Source organism: Alosa alosa, chromosome 3 (genome assembly GCF_017589495.1).
Source record: "Alosa alosa isolate M-15738 ecotype Scorff River chromosome 3, AALO_Geno_1.1, whole genome shotgun sequence".
Lineage (NCBI taxonomy): Eukaryota > Metazoa > Chordata > Actinopteri > Clupeiformes > Clupeidae > Alosa > Alosa alosa.
Genome location: NC_063191.1, coordinates 1,868,580 through 1,893,579, shown reverse-complemented (window position 1 = coordinate 1,893,579; position 25,000 = coordinate 1,868,580). Strand labels below are relative to the sequence as shown.

The following is a 25,000-nucleotide window of genomic DNA, read 5'->3' as shown; positions in this document are numbered from 1 at the left end:
CAGTTGTAAAGGGAAAAATGTGAGGATAGTCTTCTTTAAGCCCTGCGTACAAGTCTGATTGCCCAACCACTCAGGTCTTCGTGAGATAGGCCTACACCAGCCTATCCTCTAGGCTGGGTGATATCGGTATTCACCGACTACAACCCGATATATTTTTTGAAAAGATATGCAGTTGAGACAATATCGTTAATACCGGTATGTCAAATAATGGGCCATTTTATCAAAGCCACTTGCTCTCTTCTGTGTTCAGACCATTCAGATAGCCGCAGCTCTGCTCAACTGCGCCCCTTGCGTGTGCACGTCTCCCTCGCAGCACTACAAACTTTTTCAAACATGACTGACACGGAGTCAGATTTTGTTTACCTTGATCAGAGGTTGGTGCTGATGCCTATTCCGGCGACACATCAACGGCTAGACCGAGAATTCTCGTTGTGAAATCAAAATTCCACTGAGCTCCAAGCGGTTTTGTACACGCAGATTTAAAGTTACAACACTGTTTAGCAGCTACAGATCTTCGACTCACGGTAAAATGTCATTTTGGTACACAGCCTAGCTAATTTAAATACACTGATGAATGCTTGCGTTTAGCGATATACAGTAGCAGATCTAAAGTCCTCAGGGAGACAACGCGACTCGCGAGCAGTTAGGGCATCATTTTTTATGATTCCTGAAACCCCATTCAATCATAGGGATTGCACGGAACATGCAAAAATGAACACATACAACGACGACGGTAGCGTCTATCACACTCTTGATGAGTGACTCAGTTACGTTGTTTAAGTAGCCTAATTGTTTAAAACTATTTTTGTTGTTGATAGCAACATGTCTAGGCCATCATAGTCTACATTTGCTTGTTACTATAGTCTACATTAACTATAGCTTGTTACTATAGTCTACATTAACTATAACTTGTTACTATAGTCTACATTAACTCATTGAATGCCAAGCTGTTTTCTGGAGCTTTGTCCTAGAGTGCCAGCAATCTAGACCAGCGGTCCCCAACCACCGGGCCGCGGGACCTTCCTAACCAGGCCGTAGCCTACGACAAGAGTTTAAAAAAAAATGCATGCAAACTAAATAAACTCAATTTAATTCGCAATAATGTCACATTCGCAACAATACCCACTGACGATGGTGAGCCAGATACCTCAAAGAAAAAGAAGGGGTCATTCAATACGAAATATGACGAGTCATATTTAAAATATGGTTTTGCAGAGACTGGTGACTCGCATGCACCAAGTCCTTTATGTGTGGTATTTGGCGATAAGTTGTCAAACGAAGCAATGAAACCATCAAAGCTAATTCGACATCTAGAGTCCAAGCATCCTACACTTAAAGACAAACCCTTTGAGTTCTTTGAGCGTAAGAAACGCGAAAGCAAGAAGGACAAAAACTAGTAAGAAAAGCAACCACATCGGTGAATGTGGCTGCGCTAAAAAGCCCAATAGTGGCTAGTCGGATTGCTAAATCTAAGAAGCCCTTTACTATTGGGGAAGAGATAATTCTGCCTGCTGCTAAAGACATGTGCAATAAACTCCTTGGGGAGGCTGCAGCTAAAAAAATAGCTCAGGTACCGCTTTCTGCAAGCACTGTCCATAGACGAATTGATGACATGTCAGAGGATATTGAGGCACAGTTGTTAGAGAGGGTGAATGGGTCACTGTGGTACGCTATCCAAGTTGATGAGTCAACTGATGTTGAAAATAAGGCAATGCTGCTGGTGTTTGTCCGGTACATATTTGAGGAGGATGTTCAGGAGGATTTGTTGTGTGTGCTGTCACTTCCAACGAACACCACAGCTGCAGAACTGTTCCGGGCTTTGGATGGTTATTTTTGTATTGGCACTGTATGTGGCTGCAGCCATGACCGGACGGCTGTCCGGTTTCACTGCAAGGGTTAGAGAGGCTGCCCCTGACTGCGAGCCCACACACTGTGTCATTTATAAGGAAATGCTGGCTAGCCGAAAACTGTCACCCGAGTTGAATGGGGTATTAACTGATGTAGTTAAAGTTAGCAACCACATTAAAGCACACGCACTCAACTCTCGCTTATTTGAGCAGCTCTGTGAAGAAATGGATGCAGAGCACAAACGCCTTCTCTTGTACACAGAGGTCAGATGGCTGTCAAGGGCCAGGTCACTGGCCAGAGTGTTTGAGTTGCGAGAGCCGCTACAGAGATTTCTTTCTTTCAAATGAGTTTGAGCGTTACTTCCCATCCTCCAAAGATCCACGGCAAACCAATGAGTGGGTCCGCAACCCATTTGTCAATATCCCGAATAGTCCTAACTTGTCAGCACAGGAGGAAGAGCAGTTGATCGAAATTGCAAATGACGGTGGTCTTAAGAGTGTGTAGGCTATGAGGAAACCTCTCTGGCGGGTTTTTGGATGAAAACCAAAGCAGAATATCCCGAGATAGCCGTAAAAGCCGCTGAAAAACGTTGCTACCATTTCCCACCACGTATCTATCTGCGAGGCCTTGTTTTCGCAATGACTGCAACTAAGACCAAATTAGCTAATCGACTCGACATTTCAAACACACTGAGGGCGTCACTGTCTTCCATCACCCCCAGATGGAAGCTTCTTGTTGCAGGGAAACAAGCACAGGGCTCCCACTGATTATATTCATAATGCACGTTTAGTTCCCATGTTTTGTTACCATATTTTGTTAAGCATGTTCACTCATGATAGATGTAGCTTCAAGTTGTTCAATTTTCATAGTTCATATTGTTCAATTTTCACTTCTTCAAGTTCACGTTTTTCACATTTTTAAGAGTTCGTTACCTTCACTGTTCATACATAACTGGAGCTAGTTCTTTTCAAGCAATGCATGCACAACACGGAACATGGAACCCCCGAACCCCCCCCCCCCCCGTGCAACACTAGTGTGTGTGTGTGTGTGTGTGTGTGTGTGTGTGTGTGTGTGTGTGTGTGTGTGTGTGTGTGTGTGTGTGTGTGTGAGAGAGAGAGAGAGAGAGAGAGTGTGTGTGTGTGTGTGTGTTTTGTACTCACAGCGTTCTCTTTGATGGTGTCCTCATGTGACTGCAGCACCTGGATACGATGACGACACCGCAGCCTTTCCAGCTGCTTAGCGCTGATATCACCAAACCTCTACACACACACACACACACACACACACAAATTAACACAATTATACACACACACACACATTAACACAATTATACACACACACACACAAATTAACACAATTATACACACACACAAAAACAGTTACAAACACACACACACACACACACACACACACACACACACACACACCCCTTTGAGAGATGTGTGGCACAGCCTTTTTCACAGTTTTTCTCAGGTGCTTTGGCACATTACTGACACTCAGATCAGAATTGAAATTCCAACTCTGTATCATCATCACTTGTGCACATTACTAATATTTAGATCAGTGTTCCAACTCCGTATCATCATCACTTATTGAAGCAGTTTCTCCCCATTTTGAGCAAACAGCTTTTGTACATCCATGCAACTGATTTTGTACAAATGTCTGCTGTTTTTTGAATTTTAGTGTCCTGTGGGTCAAAATGCACTATACTGGTACACTGCTGAATAGTCTTACCCCATAAAACAAATGGGCCTGATTTCAACGTGTTTGTTATACATGTCATAACTAGTTGTCATTGTCATAATTAGTTGTCATACATGTCATAACTAGTTGTCATTGTCTTTAAAACGTCGCTTCTGTTTTAAAAGACGCAAAACATTAAAGATGTGGTGGTCAGCTCCACATTTCAGGAATCCCTGAAGAACTGGCTTGCCTAACAGGTACATAGATTACAGATGTGGGAAACACACACACACACACACACACACACACACACACACACTCACTCAACAGGTGTATGGCAATTACAGATGTGGGAAATGTGCACATTGTTCAAATACATTTGACACAAAATGTTATTCTGGCAATAAAATTTGAAATTAAAGATTGTATTAATTACCTCTCAACTCATGTGATCTATATGTTAAAATGTCCTTGTGGACTAATGTACAGTTATGTGGAGAATAATAGCAGTGTATTTTAAAAAGTGAATAAAGCTCAAAATCCTTAGAATAGCTGTTAATTCCATAATATCAATGCATTGGGAACACTGCACATTCAATTTCAAATCAAAACATGACCAAAATTGATCAAGTTTGTGATGGGCTGTTCAAAAAATAGCAGTGTTTGCATTTTTCTTTACAAACTCAAACATTTACTGTATAAACTGAAAAATGTCTCAATATTTTGCTTTACTTTGAATTACTGCACTAATATCTAGTTGCATTACCATTATTTCTGAGAATTGCTTCACATCTTTGTTGCATGGAGTCGACCAACTACTGGCACCTGTGAACAGGTATTCCAGCCCAGGACGATTGAACTACATTCCACAATTCCTCTGCATTTCTGGGTTTTGCCCCAGAAACCAAATTTTTGATGTCACCCCAAAAATGTTCAATAGGATTGAGGTCTGGGGATTGGGCTGGCCACTCCATAACGTCAATCTTGTTAGTCTGGAACCAAGACTTTGCTCGCTTACTGGTGTGTTTTGGGTCATTGTCTTGTTGAAACACCCATTTTAAAGGCATTTCCTCCTCAGCATAAGACAACATGACCTCTTCAAATATTTTGATGTATTGAAACTGATCCATGATCTCTGGTGTGCGATAAATAGGTCCAACACCACAGTATGAGAAACATCCCCATAACCTAACCCTAACCCATAACATGAGTTGTGCACCACCATGCTTTACTGTCAGACGGTTTGTCCAACGACCCCCATGCACTGAATTCAAGCCACAGTACACTGAAGACAGTCATGGATCAGTTTCAATATATCAAAATATTTGAAGAGGTCATGTTGTCTTATGCTGAAGAGGAAATGTCTGCTATTGGTCGAATTTGCCGTCCATCAGTCAACCTAATGTTAGCATTATTAGCTTATGTGAAGAATGAAACCAGAGCCATAGGTTTTCTCTACCACTCTGATTGAAACCCTCGTTGTCTTAGAAGATGCTTGAAACCCTCGTTGTCTTAGAAGATGCTTTTACTCCAAAGTCATGTCTTATGAGACACCTCTCTCAGGCCTAGAGAACATTTGGGCTGAAAATGCTAATTTGGCTAATGCTGATTATTCATTTGCAATGTGTGTGTGTGTGTGTGTGTTACGTGCCCTTGTGTAGCCTACTTTGCTGTCCTAGTCTCACCCTCTACCTGCATTCTCTCTACCGGTCATTACCCTTATTGTGTGCAGGTGTGCTGGCGTCTGCGAGTTGGCCTGCCAATAAAAGCCGCCTTATCCAACATGGCCGCAGCTCGATCTCGGATCACACGCCGTTTACAGACCGCTGATTCTATCGTCTCCGTTTCGCTACTCTGCTCAAAATTGTCTTTTCTTTTTCTCGTTTTTCGAACGACTATTGTAACTGGTGACGGGCCGGTGATTTGTTTAGTTTGTTTTCACACTTTATATAGTTGGACGTTAGTATAGAAGGTAAGCCGTGCGGAAGACTCACGCATTTTTATTTCGAGGAGGTAAGGTAGAATTTTCTTAAAAGTACTAGAAGGTTAGGAAGCTTGCTAGAATCTGTTTTTATTTATTATGGTGCTTTCGAAGCATTGGCATCGTTGCAGAGTTCTCAGTTTGTCCAAAATAAAAAAATTATTATATTTTTCTTATCCCTGACTCCTGGGCCGTTCTTATGTTGTGTTTCCATTTTCATATTTATTGGATTCATAACAGTGTGTTAACTGTGAAATATAATATGTTGTGTTTCCTATGAAAACAGGGTGTGCGTGTGTGTGTGTTTGTGTGTTGGGTATTTTGGGAATAGGAAAATCATTGTGAATGGACAAATTAATGGTTAGATTAATCGAAAAATTTATCTTTAGACTAAACAAACAAACAAAAAAAAAATCGCTAGATTACACTCACACACACACTTACCTCATAGGCCTCTTTGAGTAGGGTCGTGATGTGTGTGTGTTCAGCTGAGCCGGCTGCTGCCTCAGCACACACACAGTCCTCTTCGTCATGCTTGACCTGCTCCAGGAAACTGAACGCACGCACGCACGCACGCACACACACACACACACACACACACACACACAGGTGAGGATCATGAGAGCGTGTCCCTTGTCGGTGCTGCTGGCCAGTGTCTGTGTGTGTGTGTTAGGGCTGTCACTTTACGTTCGAAAATCGATTGCACAATCGATTGGACCAAACAACACAAGTTTCGAAAACTAAAATAGGGAATCGATTTTAACCAAATATGTACACTATTAATTTTAAACGAATTAAACAAATCAAAAAGATAGATGTAACAAAATTCACATACAAGAATATAAGAATATAAAAGAATTCCGAAGTGCAGTAAGCGAAAGCTAAAAAGAAAATTCCCACCAATTTTACGCACCGGAAACAGCTGTTTCAATCAGCTGCTGTGCTGCTCGTGTTTTGCCAAAAAATGGAGGACAACGCTGTGCGACATGTAGAGAGACGAGTGATAGGCCCTAATAACTTGAGTTCGATGTGGAAGTACTTCGGATTTTTGGTATATCAAACTATGGAGAAGAACAAAGCGGTAGGCTATGCAAACTGTGCAATCGAGTTCTATGTAGGCGAAATTTGTTTGACATTTCTAATCGGAAACACAGACACAGCTACGTTGAAGCCTGCAGTCATGTTTGTTACTGATGTAATGGCAGTCCACTCTGCTTATTGTTTTTCGAGAATGTTGCACTCCTGTTTGTCATTGTGCACGAAACTTCACGCCAATAAATGATCAGACATATTGCGTCTACAAGCTCCCTCTTTACAATTCTTCCTAATGCCTGTTAGTTGTTTGTGGATTGGCCTATATTTGCCGTTGAAAATGGAAACGTCTTTAGACATAAAAAATCGATTTTACAATCGATTCAATGAACACTTATGTCTCAAAAGGATTTTTTCACAAAAGTGACAGCCCAAGTGTGTGTGTGTGTGTGTACGTATGTCTGTGTTTGTGTGTGTGTGTCTACGTGTGTCTGTGTTGGTGTGTGGTGTGTGTGTGTGTGTGTGTGTGTGTGTGTGTGTGTGTGTGTGTGTGTGTGTGTGTGTGTGTGTGTACCTGCTGAGGATCATGAGTGCGTGGCCCTCATCGGTGCTGGCGGCGAGTGTGTGTGTGTTGGCGTGCAGCACGGCGAGGGCCAGCTGGAAGATGACCCGAGCGCCGCGACAGAAGAAGGCGTCCAGCACACACACTCCGCTGGCCAGCGGCAGCGCGCTCAGGAACAGCGTCAGGAACCATGACAACGAGACCGACGCCAGCGCACACACATCCGGAACGCTCACACACAGCTCCGGAACACGCTCACGCAACAGCTCCTCAAACACAGACTGGTCCACCTGAGCACCTGGACATACACACACACACACACACATATATATATATATATATATATATATATAAAAAACAAAAATCACGCTCACGCAGCAGCTCCTCAAACACCGACTGGTCCACCTGAGCACCTGGACATACACACACACACACACACGCGCACACACACACACACACACACACATACATACATACGTTCTATGGAACTATTTATTTGTTCCATGAGTTGGAATATCCCTGGACATTTCAACTCAGACTTTGCACAGCTAATAATAAATCACTCCGCAAAACAATGCGAAGATTTGAGATGACACAATGTTCTCATCCCAGCTCTCCACTATTTCAAGCAATGGGTTACTCCTTAGCAAACCATAACGAAACAGTGCTTCACCACATCTGTGGATTAAGCCACACAGTCGATAAACGAGGATGCTAATTGTTCTCAGCATTGCCAGCATTGTGTATAATATGATTGTCACTTGGAGGAGACTTGTAGATAACTAACGTTAGCATAATTAACTAACGCTGCTAGCGTGCTAGCATCGCCACGCCAGGCTGTGCACAGTAGTGTAACATTTATTCACCATAAATTAATAAAGTTGAGTGGTTCTGCAATGTAGACTATGTTTCCGTTTTTTGCAGTACCATGTCCCTTACATGACATGGCCCAGTGTCCTTGTAACATGCATGCAGCAAACCTAGATATGAATGTGATTTCAGCCCGACTTTCAACATTTCTTTCAAGAAGACACGTAAACCACAAAGACCTGTAACGAGGGATCTGGAATGATGGTTACCTAGCAACCAAGGCGCTGTCTATTGAAAAGGAACTATTTTTTTGATCGCGGCGAACCATGCCGAAATTAACATTTTTAAACAATAATGGGGTGTTTTCAGATTATTTAGTTTGTGGTAGAATTGTTGTATAAAAGCAATATAGCATCGTGATCATTGGTCATGGATATTCCAACGGCTGTTGTTGCCAAACCACACTCGGCCTCCGCCCTGGTTACTCTGCCGAACAACACCGTGGGAATATCCATGACCAACCCCACTCTCACTCGATGCTATATTCAGGGTTCTTGCAGGTTTCAGTAAGTCAAATTTAAGACCTTTTAAGACATTTTAAGACCATAAAGATTGAAATTTAAGACCTACACGACGCATTACCAAAAAAATATTCAAATCAAAAGAAATTCTGAAAAATCATTGAAAAGTCGAAAAAGCATTAATTTAATTTACAGATAAAACAATCAAACTAGTAACCTTCCACACCCAACGTCGAAAACCTAACTGATTTTTACATTGCTCACTTGTAGTATACTCAAGGAAAAATATCCTCACGTACCAAATGCCCTAAACCTTAGGCCCAAAATGAAAATAATCTAAAACAAACTAGCCCTCAAATAGAATAGATTTCATCGAAGTCAAAAATGAGGCTGAGTTGAAACTGGGTGTGAAAGTGTGTTTTGGTTGGACACTCTGCACTTGTGTGTGTGTGTGTGTGTTTGCATTAGAATGTGTGTGGGTGGGGTATGTGTATGAGCCTTGTTAAGGACGTCTTTAGGCTTACAGTATTTTGGGGGAGCTGAAACCACCCAAAGATGATCAAAAGCCCTCCTAAAAATATATAGTATTAATATGCGTCCAAATTCACTTCCATTATTCTCTGTTGAATTGCTCATGAAGTACTTATCTCACACAAATCGCACAGGCGTCACTTGAAAGAGCTTAAACCGAGCTTTGAATGATGTTAGGCTAGTGCTGATAAACAGTTTGCATTTTGCGGCTAGCTTATGTTTCTCTGCATGCTCTGGCTTGTGACTCCAGCCTTCACACCCAGAGTCCCTAACTGAATAGTTTTTGCAAAGTTTGCAGCGAGCCTCGCACCTGAGCTGGGTACCACTTGTAACCAACAGCAGACATCACTGTGATCTAGCCAGTGTTGCCACAGTTACCTTGAAAAGTAATCTGATTACTCCTTTAAAAACGTAACTTTAATTACTTTTAAAATCAAGTAATCAGTAAAGTAACTGAGTTAGATTACAAGTTACTTTATTAGTTACTTTCAGCACTTTGACAACAGCTCGCCGCCTCAACATAAAAATGACAACTGGTTTTGCCAATACTCACTTTATTGGAAATGCATTTTAACAGTAATGTCAATAGCAGACATCCCAACCTGAAAAAAAAATTCTGAACCTAATTTTAGGGAGGTAGCCCTTTAGCCTAATTAGATACTGAAATTCAGATGTTTTTGTCACCAGCACAGAGTATACAACGTACCTTGATGTTATCATGTTTAGCGGACACAAACTCAAAATAATGATTGTATAGCTAAAAATCGATCTCTCTCCTCCTCTATTGTTGTTTATGTTTGTGTTGCTGCGTGGTATTACACGTGAGTCATCATGCTGAAAAACGAGTGTTAATCGAGACAAGAAAAAAGCAAAGAATATATCTTTTACTAAGGTAAATGACAAAAATAGTAGGCCTAACGCACAGTGACTTGGATAAGTAACTTTAATCTGATTGCTAGAAATAGTAGCGCATTAGACTCGTTACCGAAAAAAATGGTCAAAATAGAGTAACGTGTTACTGGCATCACTGGATCTAGCCATGTCTTGTTGAAAGTAGGCCTACACTTTCCCATTTTCCACATGTAGCCAACTTTAACAAATTCTGAGGAGACGAGAGATGTATTTTGGCGGGCAGGTATTGCATTTATCACGGTATTTGTAGATTTATCACTCGTAGGCTACTGTACCAACACCAATATCCCCCAGAAAGAACTACAACACACTGAACCAATGTTCTGAGCATTCTGCTGGTTTTGTTACAATGGTAGCAAAGACGCTAGAGCTCTGCTTTGCAAGCTACGACTCAATACTTTTTTGCTACTTTGTAATAACTTTCTGCAGCCAGCGTTTCTGGAAATGAACGATGGTCAAATATTTTTTAGACCTGACTAAATGAATTCTAAGACCTCGGAATGAAAATCCGGCCGTTTTTAAGACGTCTTTAGGCCTTAAATTTAAAGTTCTGAATTTTAGGCTTTTTAAGACTTTTTAAGACCCCGCAGGAACCCTGTATATTGCTTAAACACGCTCACGCAACAGCTCCTCAAACACCGACTGGTCCACCTGAGCACCTGACCAGGACACACACACACACACGCACACACGCACCTATGACTTGTCGGTTGAAGTAGTTGGGCAGCATCCTCTCACACACACACACACACACACACACACACACACACACACCTATGACCTGGCGGTTGAAGTAGTCGGGCAGAATCCTCTCTCACACACACACACACACACACGCACACCTATGACCTGGCGGTTGAAGTAGTCGGGCAGCATCCTCTCACACACACACACACACACACACACACACCTACACACCTATGACCTGGCGGTTGAAGTAGTCGGGCAGCATCCTCTCACACACGGTGACCAGTAGCCAGAAGGCCTCCTCCTCCTTAGCGTACAGCAGCAGCACCGACGCCAAGATGTTCATGGACTACAGGGCACAAAAAAGTGTGAGAGAGGGTGTGTGTGTGTTAGAGAGGGGTGTGTGTGTGTGTGTGTGTGTGTGTGTGTGAGAGAGGGTGTGTGTGTGTGTGTGTGTGTGTGAGAGGGTGTGTGTGTGTGTGTGTGTGTGAGAGGAGGGTGTGTGTGTGTGTGTGTGTGAGGGTGTGTGTGTGTGTGTGTGTGTGTGTGTGTGTGTGTGTGTGTGTGTGTGTGTGTACCTGGCAGTAGCCGATGTGTGTGTTGTGATGTGCGTAGGCCCTCAGAACTCTGCGGAGTGCGTTGATTCCACTCTCGCTCTGGAAGGCCGGGTGTTCCGGGAGTGACCTGTGCAGATCCCGCTCGATCTCGTCCGTCGCCACGGTGATCTCTGCCAGCGACCGCTCCACCAGCTCGGCGTAGTAGCCGGGGTGAGCTGCCATCTCTGAGCTTGCGTCTGCGTTTCCACAGTTACATCCCCACAGGCAGCACAAGTCATTAATAACATGTATCAATTTAGCAGACATTTTTAATGTGTCAAAGTGACTTCCATATGTCTAATCCTTTAATTAGTGTATGTCACCCTGTTCTATCTGTTGTTCTATTGCTCTTTAATTAGTGTATGTCACCCTGTTGCTCTTTAATTAGTGTATGTCACCCTGTTCTATTGCTCTTTAATTAGTGTATGCCACCCTGTTCTATCTGTCGTTCTATTGCTCTTTAATTAGTGTATGTCACCCTGTAGCTCTTTAATTAGTGTATGTCACCCTGTTCTATCTGTCGTTCTATTGCTCTTTAATTAGTGTCACCCTGTTCTATCTGTCGTTCTATTGCTCTTTAATTAGTGTAGGTCACCCTGTTCTATTGCTCTCACATTACTGTATGTCACCCTGTTCTATCTGTCGTTCTATTGTTCTTTAATTAGTGTATGTCACCCTGTTCTATCTGTCATTCTATTGCTCTTTAATTAGTGTATGTCACCCTGTTCTATCTGTCGTTTTATTGCTCTTTAATCACTGTATGTCTGTATGTCACCCTGTTCTATCTGGATGAGGCCAGTTTACATTCTTGACTATAAACCACACACACACACACACACACACTCACACACACTATAAACCACATGCACACACACACTGGTGCACACACACATGCACACACACATTGGTGCACAGAACACTCATATAAACAAGCTATAGAGTGCAACACAGCTGCAGCACACACACACACACACACACACACACACACACACACCCACACACACACCAACATACACACACGCACACACACACACACACACAACCCAGCACACACCAACATACACACACCAACATACACACACACGCACACACACACACACACAAAACCCAGCACACACCAACACATACACACACACACACACACACACAACCCAGCACACACCAACACATACACACACACACACACACACACAAAACCCAGCACACACCAACACATCCACACACAGATCTGAGGAGGAACTGAGAGAACAGAAGGTACAGTACAGTGCAGCCCACACACTCATATGCAAACAAACACACACACACACACACACACACACACACATATGCAAACACACACACACACTCATATGCAAACAAACACACACACACACACACACACACACACACACAAACAAACAAACACACACACACACACACACACACACATATGCAAACACACACACACACTCATATGCAAACAAACACACACACACACACACACACACGCAAAAAACAAACACACACACACACACACACTCATATCCAAACACACACACACACACTCATATGCAAACAAACACACACACGCACTCATATGCAAACACACACACACACACTCATATGCAAACACACCAGTGGCGGCTGGTGGTTATATAATAACGGAGGAAGGAAGGTTGATTGGTGTTGGTGGCAAATGTGAACAATAGAGTATGTAGGCCGCCTACCCAGACACATTTAAAGCAGCAGTATGTACTATGCAGTATTTAAAGCAGCAGTATGTACTATGTAGCATTTAAAGCAGCAGTATGTACTATGTAGCATTTTAACTGGCAATGTTGTGCAATAAAAGCTGTTCTGACATTCTCATGGGTGGCCTGACCTAAGGAGCGAGGCTAGCATTCAATAGCCAGAAAAGTTGTGGGTTCAATTCTTGTCTTCCACCATTGTGCATTTGAGCAAGGCACTTAACCCCGAATTGCTCCAGGGATAATGTACTTGTAATATAATTGAAATAAAAAAGTCACTTTGAATAATAGTGTCTGCTAAAATAATAAATGTAAATAAATGTAAATGTAGGTCTGGGAAGTCAGGAAAGATATGTAGGTCTTATTATGAAATACTGTTTTCCAGATGTCTGGAGGTTTTGCTCAATGTAATACATTTGCAGAAAAGTCTATAATACTAAAAATAGACACATGTAACTATTTATCATTAAGAAATAGACCTTAACTGTGGTTATTTGTAACATGCTATTGATTTTTAAAGCCAAATCGCTATAATTTAAAGACAGGTTGTAATAGCTAAGTGGGCGAGCCACTGGGGTCCTGAGGCGTTTATAATGGACTTCAATGAGGGGCTTGGGGAGGAAGCTCCTCCATACAGTAATTTTCAATTGCGATAGGGGGCGCTGTTGGCATTTTGACCTAGGGGAACAATTTTTGTTCATTCAAATAGTAATTTTAACAGTAATTTATCAGAATAGTAATTCACTTTATATATTTTTTATTTTTCTCTGAAATTTTAAGGGAGGGTGTTCCTCCCTTTCCTCAATGAAGGAGCCTCCTCTGAAACACACACACACAGACACACACACACACACACACACACACACACACACTCATATGCAAACACACACACACACACACACACACACACTCATAAACAAACACACACACACACACACACACACTCATATGCAAACACACACACACACACACACACTCGTATGCAAACACACACACACACTCATATACAAATACACACACACACTCACACAAGTTTTCCTGAATCTCCTTTCCCTTGGCCACCCCCTAGGTTTCCATGGTGATGCGCACCTGAGAGTGTGAGCCACAGCTCTCCCCTGAGTGACTCTGGGATCCCCATAGCAACCAGCTTGTGCAGGCAGGCGGTGCGGAACATGTGCACGCCGCGGCCAAACTCCTCAAAGCGCCCGTCCCACAACACCTCCTTGCACCGCTCCTCCGCCTGCACACACACACACACACACACACACACACACACACACACACACAATACAATCACACACACACACACACAATACACAATACAATCACACACACACAATACACAATACAATCACACACACACACAAATACACAATACAATCACATACACACACACACACAATACAATCACACACACACACACACACACACAAATCACCACACACACACACACATACAATACAATCACACACACACAATACAATCACACACACACACACACACACACAATACACAATACAATCCACACACACACACACACACAATACACAATACAATCACACACACACAATACACAATACAATCACACACACACACACAAATACACAATACAATCACACACACACACACACACAATACAATCACACACACACACACACACACAAATACACAATACAAATCCACACACACACACACACACACACACACACAATACAGACAAATACACCACACAATGCACACAAAGACACAATATAATCACACATACACACAAACACACACACACACACACACACACACACACACACACACACAAAATGTAATCCAAAAAATAAATAAATTCTGTTAACATGTCTGTCCTTTTATGGGTACATGTGATTGGGCTTCTATAGAGCATCACAGTCCCGCCCACAGGAGTTTCCGGAAGTCAGAATTCAATGCAAATTCTCCATCAATTCAGGTATAAGCCATAAAAACTTAACTGCACATGGTAGACTCAAACCAGCTACGGCTGTACTAAACGATTGTGTATGCTCATATAGACCAAAAGTTCACAGGGCACTCACACCTGATTTTGAGATAAATGTCTTTTATTCGCGATGTCTTGGATAAGTACTTCATTACCCACAATCCTGAACAATCCCACAGTGATGCCTCTGATTGGTGGAAAGGTCTGTTTGAAACTTTATCAGCGAAAATTATTGACAAAGATGGCGGAGTCTTTTACTGCCTATGGCGAAAATCTTAATGTGAATAAACTTTCTATAGACAAACATTGGTACTTGTATCAACAAGGATTGTGGTTTATATATCACACAAACTTAGTCAGGGCCAATACACCATCAAAAAGAACACTGCAAATGCTAGTTTGAACACTTAACTTTTCAGGTAGGCTAATCATTAGCCTTTCAGACATTAGAATGTCATTATAATGCTGCTAACATTAGCCTACATGCTGCAACACAGGTATGAAATATATTATGTTTTAGTGACCTTGTTTCTATGAACATGAATTGTTGTTGATAGGAAACATCAACTTAGTCGAGGCATAAAAAGCCCTCCAAGTTATATCCCCATTAAGTACTTAAACCTTTGAACTAGCTAACTAGCTGATAGCACAAGCTGGAAGCTACCACCCGCTAGACACTGCAGTAAAATGGTTAGCAAACCTTCCATGCCCCCTGAATATTTCACTGTTTCAAGGGCCGAAATTAAAAGTGTCCCAAGGGTGAAAACCACTTCAAATCGGGGTCACATTATTGACTGTTGTGTGTCGGGGTCAGCTTGTGGGTTTTGTAAGGGCCAGCATGAGGGACAAGACCTATCAAACCTACAAAGTTGTGTGGTAAGTTTTGCAGGGAGGTTGGTAATGCTAGTTAACATTAGCTAGGCTACTGTAGCCTTTATACTGTCTGAGTCATATCATCAATCATTAACCTAGAAATGCTTCGCCGATACATTTAATGAACATTTTGTGTAATAATTCACAGCAAGTTAATAAACTGAATATGGTGGTCCAAGACCATGCACCGGGTCCATGCATCAGGATGGCAGTCAGATATGAAGCACTGCACAATGTTGCTAGCGTTAGCGTTAACGCTTTCACACACACACACACACACACACACACATTATAAAATACCACGATGGTAAATATAACATTCAATACCAAAACACTATTATTTACACGACTCCTGAAATAACTGCTATTAACTATATAAAAAATCACTGTTTGGAGGAAAGGTTTGGCAGGCTGTCCGGTTGGAAATGATTTTCTGGTTAGGTAAGGCTGCTTATATTTTTCAGTTAGGGCGGTGGTTTATGGGATAGTAGTTCCTTGGCTCAGAAATGAAAATATGTACACAGTCTTGTACCTCTTCGCTTTTTCATTTCGAAATGATATGTTGTATGCTTATGAGTTCGCCCGTAGCTGATTAGCTAAGACATGCTCTAAAACTCTTTTAGATCATGGATTTTTCCAAAAACGTCAATGGGAGAAATGAAAGGGAAATTTACTTCCAGAAACTATGCTCTCTCAGAGGAGGGGCGGGACTGTGATGCTCTATTGTGCATATTGTGCATCTCTGTCCAATCAGAGGTTGTTCTACTCACGGCCTTGTGCTTTGGCATCTGTGTATTGGCTGAGAGAGATGAGGGGGCAGGTGCTGATGATGTCTCTCTGAGATTTCTCTGCTTCTCCGTCCGTGTCACAACAGAATGTGTAGTATGGTCATTGGAGATCTACCTGCATGCGTGTGCCTTTTCTGCCTGCGCACACACACACACACACACACACACACGCACACACACACACACACACACGCACATGCACACACACACACACACGCACACACACACACACTCTCTCACTCACACACACACACACACACACACACACACACACACACCACACACGCGCACTCTCTTACAAACACACACACACACACACACACACACAGCGAGAGGACACATAATCAGCGTGAGATCAGAGGGTGTGTGCGCGCGTGCATGCGTGCGTGTGTGAGTGTGTGTGTATACCAATGGCGTGGGCTGTGTGAGTGTGTGTATGTGTGTGTGTGCGTGCGTGCGTGTGTGTGTACCAGTGGCGTGGGCTGTGTGTGTTGTCCTTTGTAGATAGCGTGTCTCCAGCGCAGGGTGCGGAGTCTCTCGGTGACGGCCTCCAGCAGAGTGTCCCGCTCACACACACCCACCATCTGGAACGCTCGCCGCCCTCGCACGCTCACGATCACCGGATCAGGAAGCACGCTGGACGTCTCCGCCTTCTCCACCGACAACACCTGACCACACACACACACACACACACACACACAAGCACAGTGGGATATGTACTGATTAGGGGTGTCACGATTTTCCAAATCCTCGATTTAATTTTCGATTTTAATGTCACCATTCGGTTTGATTTTCGATCTTTTTATTAATATATTCTTTATATGCTACTTACTTTTTTTTGGCCTTTTCTGTTTCGGGGGCTTTTATTTTGAAACTGCTTTTTATTTTGAAACCGTTCCAACTGAGGGTTTATAGTATAAACAAGACAAACATTAAACACAAGCGTGAACATAGTGAAATGAAACAACACAGAATGATAATTTGATTGTTTCAGCACACTCGAAGAGACAAGGTTAGTGTTCATGGAATATGTACTTATCAATGTGCATTTAAGCCTTAAAGTAACTTTGGACTGTAACTAGATCATCTTTTCACTTGCTAGTTGAGTAGGCTAAGTTAGTGTTAATTGACGTGAATGAACGAAAACTTCCACACCGGTGATTTCAGAGTAGCAAGAGGGGCTTCGATTTCGATGTGTATTTTTTAACTGGCTGCAGCCTAAAATTAGAGGATTTGATGCCACAGTTCAGCATGTGCGTGTGCGTTTCTGCGTCTTGGCATACATGCTGGACGGGACATTGGGGGCTGCATTGTCGTTTCTACTTTTATATTTGAAGTTGAGGGTGAGATGTAATTTATTCGATTTCGATATAAAATCGAAATTGTGACACCCCTAGTACTGATATACAAATATCAAACATGGCTAAGTTTACATGTATTGTGTGTGTATACAGTATATTGATATTAATTAATATTATTATTACTCGTGCATGTGTGTGGTATTGATAATGGAGTATGGAGTGTGTGCGCTATGTAATGATGTCTAGAATTATTAATTTAGGTAAGTATTATTGGAAGGTATTATTGTGTGTGTGTGTTATTGTGTGTGCATGCTGCACCGTATTGCATCGTAGTGTTAGGTATTATTGACTGTGTGTATGTGTGTGCATGGTATTGTTAGGTGTGTGTGTGTGTGTGTGTGTGAAAGGTGTGTGTATTGTGTGTGTAGCTTATACCACCTCCAGACAGAGGGGATATTAAATGGACAACTCCTGAAAAAGCTCTCTGCTGCTGAAGCACAGGTAGGTGTCGGTGGTGACGAGAGTTCCGTGTGTGTGTGAGCGCAGGTAGGGGGTCCAGAGGGCACACACTCGCACCTCACACACACTCTCACGCCGCGGCAACCCAAACTCGGACAGCACATCCTGAGTGAGCACGTGGTCATCCAGCGCCCTGCATCACACACACACACACACTCTCTCCACCTACGCATAAGATGACTGTGAGCCTGTAATGCGGTGTAGTATGAGTGTGTACAGGAATGTGTATGAGAGTGTGTGTGTGCATGTGTATACGTCTTTGTGAGAGGTGTGTGTGTCTGTGTGTACCTCTTTGTGAGCGGAGTGTGTATGAGGGGTATTATTATTGTCGGTGTGTACCCCTCCTTTGTGAGGAGTGTGTGCTGAAGTGTGTGTGTGTGTGTGTGTATCTCTTAGTGAAGTGGCGATGTGTATGGGGTAAATAGCGCTGAAATAACGCTGAAAGCTAATGTGTGCCGTAACACCTCTTGTGAAGCGGGGTGTGTATATGACTGAAAATGATAATTATTATTAATGCGTGTGTGTGGTAACGTAATGTGTGTGTGTGTGTGTGTGGTAGTAGCTAGTAATAGCTATGGGGAGTGTGTGGAGTGTGTGTGTATACCTCTTAGTGGCTTGGGGGTGTGTATGAATTATTATTGTGTGTGTGTGTGGCTTCGCTTATGTGTGTGTATGTGTATGAGTGTGTGTGGTCTGCGTGTGTACCCACTACTTTTTACTGGCTTGGCGTGTGTGTGCGTGTGTAATGCGTGTGTGTGTGTGTGTGTGTGTGTGTGTGGCAGCACCTCTTTGTGGCGCCGTGTAGTAGCAGGTATTGTGAGTCGCATTCAGGCGGCTGGCACCTCTTTGTGGCGGCGATATTATTATGCGATGTGTGCGATAATATTATTATTATTATTAATAGTAATACCTCTTTAATGGCGCCGAGTGTGTATGAAGTGGCAATGTGAAGTCGCGATAACTGTACCACCTCTTGTGGCTGGCGATGTGTGTGGAATTGGGTGCGGTGTGTGTGTGTGTAGTATTACTTGCCTCTTTGTGAAGCGGCGTGTATGAGTGTGTGTATTATTAGCTATTAATGTATGACTGTGATAACGTGTGTGCATTGTGTGTACCTCTTAGTGAAGCGGGGGTGTCGCTATGACTAATGCGTGTGTGTGTATGGCGAGTAATGCGTGTGGCCGTATAAAATTAGTAATGAGTGTCCCGTATTAATACCTCTTTGTGAAGCGGCGTGTATTGGTATGTGTCGCGTGTACATGTCGCGTGTGTGTAGTAGCCACCTCTTTGTGAAAGCGGCGTGACAGCCTTAAGGTGTCGCGGGGTTTACTCAGAGCCCGGCGTGGGCAGCACTCTGCGGCCAGAGGCAGAGTCGGTGTGAAGTTCGCGTGATGAATTGCATGGCGTCGTCCATGCTCAGGAACATGGAGAAGTCCACTTTGGCGCTGGGTTCTCAGCAGAACATCGTCCGCATGACCCACACTCTACGCTCCACACCGGTCACGTCCGCCCAGCCAGCAACTTCCACTCGCGGCCATAAACCACAGCGTCAAGGTCCGCGACAAAGATCATAAAGACAAGTCACAGAATGAGGGGCGAGAACAGGAGAGAATTTAAGTCTGAAGGTCATGAGACTGGACATTACCGCTGCCTGCCCGTCACTTTATGTACTTTAGAATGAGAACCAAGGAGAGGGTCGTGCTTGAAGGATGTGGCGAGAATGAGGAATCCCAGGAGAAGTGCGTGTGAAGGTCATAATGACGAGAATGAGAATCAGGAGAGGTCGTGTGAAGGTCATAATGACGAGAATGAGAATCAGGAGAGGTCGTGTGAAGGATGAGAATCATGTTAACCCTGCAGCACCCTGTAGCATGGGTCAGCACCTTATAGCATGAGTCGGCACTTTATAGCACAAATCAGAACTTTGCTGCTAGACTTTAACTAAGACCACAGAAGGTAGAGCATCACCCTTGTTAGCTACAGACTGCACTGGCTCCCTCTTTATATAAAATTTGATTTTAGATTGTATTTAATTACTTACAAAGCTCTAGATGGCATAGCACCTTCTATATCTCTGAGCTTTTAACATCTTATCAACCACAAAGGAAACTTAGATCTTCCAATTCTAATCTTTTAATTGTACCCAAAGTGCTCCAAGAGTGGAGTAAGTAGAGAAGTATGGTACGGTTGTATGAGTCAGGAATCAACCGTCAGCACCTTATATCAAGAGTCAGATCCTTACAGCACGAGTCAGTCCCTTATAGCATGAGTTAGGAGTCAGCACCTTATAGCATGAGTCAGGTGTCAGTCCCTTATAGCATGAGTCAGCCCCCTCAGCATGAGTCAGGTCAACTTATATATAGCCAGGTCAGGTCCTGCTAGCATGAGTCAGATCCTTATAGCATAAGTCAGATCCTTATAGCATAAGTCAGATCCTTATAGCATGAGTCAGATCCTTATAGCACCTTATAGCATGAGTAAGCCCCTTATAGCATGAGTCAGATCCTTATAGCATGAGTCAGGAGTCCAGCCCTGGCATGGGTCAGGAGTCAGCCCCTTATAGCATGAGTCAGAGTCCAGCCCCTTATAGCATGGAGTCAGATCCTTATAGCATGAGTCCAGCCCCTTATAGCATGAGTCAGCCCCTTATAGCATGAGTCAGGAGTCAGCCCCTTATAGCATGAGTCAGATCCTTATAGCATGAGTCAGCCCCTTATAGCATGAGTCAGGAGTCAGCCCCTTATAGCATGAGTCAGGAGTCAGCCCCTTATAGCATGAGTCAGCAACTTATAGCATGAGTCAGATCTTTATAGCATGAGTCAGATCTGTATAGCATGAGTCAGCACCTTATAGCATGAGTCAGATCCTATTAGCATGAGTCAGGAGTCAGCACCTTATAGCATGAGTCAGCACCTTATAGCATGAGTCAGGAGTCAGCACCTTATAGCACGAGTCAGCCCCTTAAAGCATAAGTCAGCACCTATGTGTGATCATGTGTGTGTGTGTGCATGTGTAAGTACCTTCCTTGCCCAGCAGGTAAGAGTAGAAGGCCAGGTGGTTGTGTGTGAGGTGGAGCCAGCCCTGGCGGGGCACGTGGCTCTTCCACAGGCAGCAGGTGTACTGGGCGATGAGCTTCTCCCTCTGGGGAAGGCCGAATCGCTGCTCCAGCCGAACCGCCACCTCACGCAAGCCCTCAGGGTCCGGCTGCCCTCCAGATTCATCCGCTATTAGGCCCTGCACACACACACACACACACACACACGGACACGCACGCGAGACAGGACCAATCGTCAAAATTTCGGTGTCCACCACTCTAGTTCATCCGAAACAAACCAGAAAAGGGACTCAAAGTGCTAAATACCGGAATTTCCCTTTAACCTTCAGACCTGGAAGTGAAAATTGAGGAGGTCCTGGTGTGACATCTGTTACCGCCTCTAATTTAGTCTAGTCTGTAGTTTAGGCTGTAGTCTATAGCCGCCTCTGCTGTAGTCTAATCTGTAGTCTAGTCTGTAGTCTATAGCCGCCTCTGCTGTAGTCTAGTCTGTAGTCTATAACCGCCTCTGTCCTGTAGTCTAGTCTGTAGTCTAGTCTGTAGTAGTCTAGTCTGTAGTAGTCTAGTCTGTAGTAGTCTAGTCTGTAGTAGTCTAGTCTGTAGTAGTCTAGTCTGTAGTCTAGTCTGTAGTCTAGTCTGTAGTCTATAGCCGCCTGTGCTGTAGTCTAATCTGTAGTCTAGTCCAGTGTTTCCCAAAGTCTGGGTCGCAGGAGATTTTATTTGGGTCGCCAGCACAATTTATGTTGTGTTATAGACCTAACTGATACCATTTGTCATTTGATACCAGGAAAGCTACAGTTTTCTATTAGGATGTAGTTTGTTAACTACCACAGTCACGGTTTTGTCATAAAAGCTCATGAAACTGGGGGATGAACGCATCGCAGAGGGGGTGCCGGAGCATGGATATCTACCGCTCAAAATTAAACCGTTCTGTGGGGCGCCTGCCATGTACCTCGCAGTTGCAAACATCAAGGACATGAATCCACCTATTTGCACGAACATTAACAGATACCAGCTCCTCAACTTTACCGATTAAAATCTAGTGACCGTGATGTCAACTAAAGCAGACATCCATAGACCGGACATTAAGGCCATTCAATTTGCATGCAGATAGTTTCGATTGTAGATGCAATCTTTAAAGTTAATAGCAACCTCCTCACATTCTTATTTCTGATTTAAAATGCACAACAGTGCATTATATTTAAGCTACAAGTTAAATGGACATTTTAAACACTATTCCTCGTTTTTTCTACCTTCTAACTCCAAAGTAAAAGGTGCCTATTCTTCAGGCTATTGCGCAAAAGCCTCTTGTTCTGATATAACGACTATACAATATAATATAATACAACAATACAATATAACGACTTGAGTTATTTGCAGTTTTATCGGAATTGACGTCCACAGTGTTATGGACCCATTTGTCTGCAACGCTAGCGTAGCCTAGGCCTACTACATTTTTTTTAGAAAATACAGGAACAGCTTACTATGCTGACGAATGACGACTCGCGTGCAAGAATTACCCCAACTCCTCGGAAGCATTAAAACGTATCTTTTCAGTAGTCATTTCCAACTTTTCACGCTGATGGTGCTCAAAATGCAACACAACCGTGTTCAAAGCAGAATCCTATAGCAATGTATATGGTTGGAGGAGGCATAGAAATTTGGAGAACCTGTGGCCTAAAACAATATTGGTGGTTGCAGGGTAGATTTGAAGTGAAATGGGTCGCGAAAGTCTGTCATTTTTAAAAAGTGGGTCCCCAGAAAAAAAGTTTGGGAAACAACACTGGTCTAGTCTGTAGTCTGTAGTCTATAGCCACCTCTGCTGTAGTTTAGCCTGTAGTCAGTCAGAGATGAGCTGTGTTTGTGGAAGACTAAGAACTGTGGTCCTGGACTGAACTCAGGGTGGAGATAGAGTTGCTTTAGTGCAGATACGTCACTCATATGGAGATAGAGTTGCTCTAGTGGAGCTACGTCACTCATATGGAGATAGAGTTGCTCTAGTGCAGCTACGTCACTCATATGGAGATAGAGTTGCTCTTATGGTGCAGCTACATCACTCATATGGAGATAGAGTTGCTCTAGTGGAGCTACGTCACTCATATGGAGGTAGAGTTGCTCTAGTGGTGCAGCTACGTCACTCATATGGAGATAGAGTTGCTCTTATGGTGCAGCTACGTCACTCATATGGAGATAGAGTTGCTCTAGTGGAGCTACGTCACTCATATGGAGGTAGAGTTGCTCTAGTGCTGCATCTACGTCACTCAGGATGGAGATAGAGCTGCTTTAGTGCTGCAGCTACGTCACTCATATGGAGGTAGAGTTGCTCTAGTGGTGCAGCTACGTCACTCATATGGAGGTAGAGTTGCTCTAGTGCAGCTACGTCACTCATATGGAGGTAGAGTTGCTCTAGTGCAGCTACGTCACTCAGGATGGAGATAGAGTTGCTCTATTGCAGCTACGTCACTCAGGATGGAGATAGAGTTGCTCTAGTGGAGCAGCCGTGGCCTACTGGTTAGCTCTTCGGACTTGTAACCGGAGGGTTTCCGGTTCGAACCCTGACCAGTAGGCACGGCTGAAGTGCCCTTGAGCAAGGCACCTAACCCATCACTGCTCCCCGAGCGCCACTGTTGTTGCAGGCAGCTCACTGCGCCGGGATTAGTGTGTGCTTCACCTCACTGTGTGTTCACTGTGTGCTGAGTGTGTTTCACTAATTCACGGGATAAATGCAGAGACCAAATTTCCCTCACGGGATCAAAAGAGTACCGTATTTTCTGGACTAGAAGTCGCTCGCATCAGTCAAAAAATGCGTCATGAACAGGAAAAAATTGGCACAAGCTGGCAGCAGAACAAATGCTCGCTGGCCACCTCTGAGAAAGCAGAGAAAAAAAGATGCGCATTTAAAGGAATTATCCGGAGTAAAATGCACTTTAGATCAATTTACGGATGATTGGGAGTACATCCGTTGAGTTGACATCCAAATCATGTCATTCAGATGTGTTTTGAAAAGTTCGATTTTACCGTTTTTAGTCAAAACTGGCTGGCGTGGAAGTGAGAAGGGATGTCATTTTCGCTACAAAAGGCTATTTTTATACCTCTTCTACAATTCCAAACAACATTACACTTAAGTGGTAGTGAGTAGAGGGTCCCTAAAGCCAAACCGAAGTATCCCGAGGTCTTTATGTGGTCGGATAGAGAGTCCAGAATGAATTTCATCAAGCCAGTACCTTTCCGGAAATGTTGCCATCTTTGCTGCCATCTTTAGGGGAAATTGCCAAGTGTGGAGTAACACGCTCCTGGAAATTCACAATTTAATCATGGATTTAAAAAAAAAAAAAAAAAAAACATAGTCCAGTCCATACAACTTCAAAAGAAATACTGGACTTTTTTTTTTTTTTTTTTTAAACGGCGACGAAATTGTACTAGACTGGACGGACCATGCAACTCTGACTTCAATTAAACCCCGAGACACGCACACGCACACACACACACGCGCGTGCGCAGGACCACTTTGGGTGTGCCTCTCTCTCGCTCTCAGCAGGATTTGTCACCGCTGAAGTCAAATTATAGCCTATATAGGTGCTTTTACATCAACCGCTATCGACAGGAAAGGA

At 43.3% G+C, this 25,000-nt stretch overlaps 1 protein-coding gene across 1 annotated transcript in view; it reads right to left on the bottom strand.

Moving 5' to 3' along the window:
* The window catches only part of LOC125292226 (TBC1 domain family member 8), a 44,866-nt gene that overhangs the window by 10,128 nt on the left and 9,738 nt on the right, over positions 1-25,000 (bottom strand). The window contains exons 4-15 of the mRNA XM_048239436.1: positions 21,318-21,571; positions 19,691-19,782; positions 18,626-18,728; positions 18,285-18,470; positions 16,994-17,189; positions 16,500-16,628; positions 13,980-14,130; positions 11,146-11,360; positions 10,799-10,916; positions 7,119-7,404; positions 5,957-6,065; positions 3,005-3,107 (exon numbers count right to left, since the gene is read on the bottom strand). Coding sequence (XP_048095393.1) covers positions 3,005-3,107; positions 5,957-6,065; positions 7,119-7,404; positions 10,799-10,916; positions 11,146-11,360; positions 13,980-14,130; positions 16,500-16,628; positions 16,994-17,189; positions 18,285-18,470; positions 18,626-18,728; positions 19,691-19,782; positions 21,318-21,571 — 1,942 coding nt within the window. The remainder of the gene's footprint in view (positions 1-3,004; positions 3,108-5,956; positions 6,066-7,118; positions 7,405-10,798; positions 10,917-11,145; positions 11,361-13,979; positions 14,131-16,499; positions 16,629-16,993; positions 17,190-18,284; positions 18,471-18,625; positions 18,729-19,690; positions 19,783-21,317; positions 21,572-25,000) is intronic.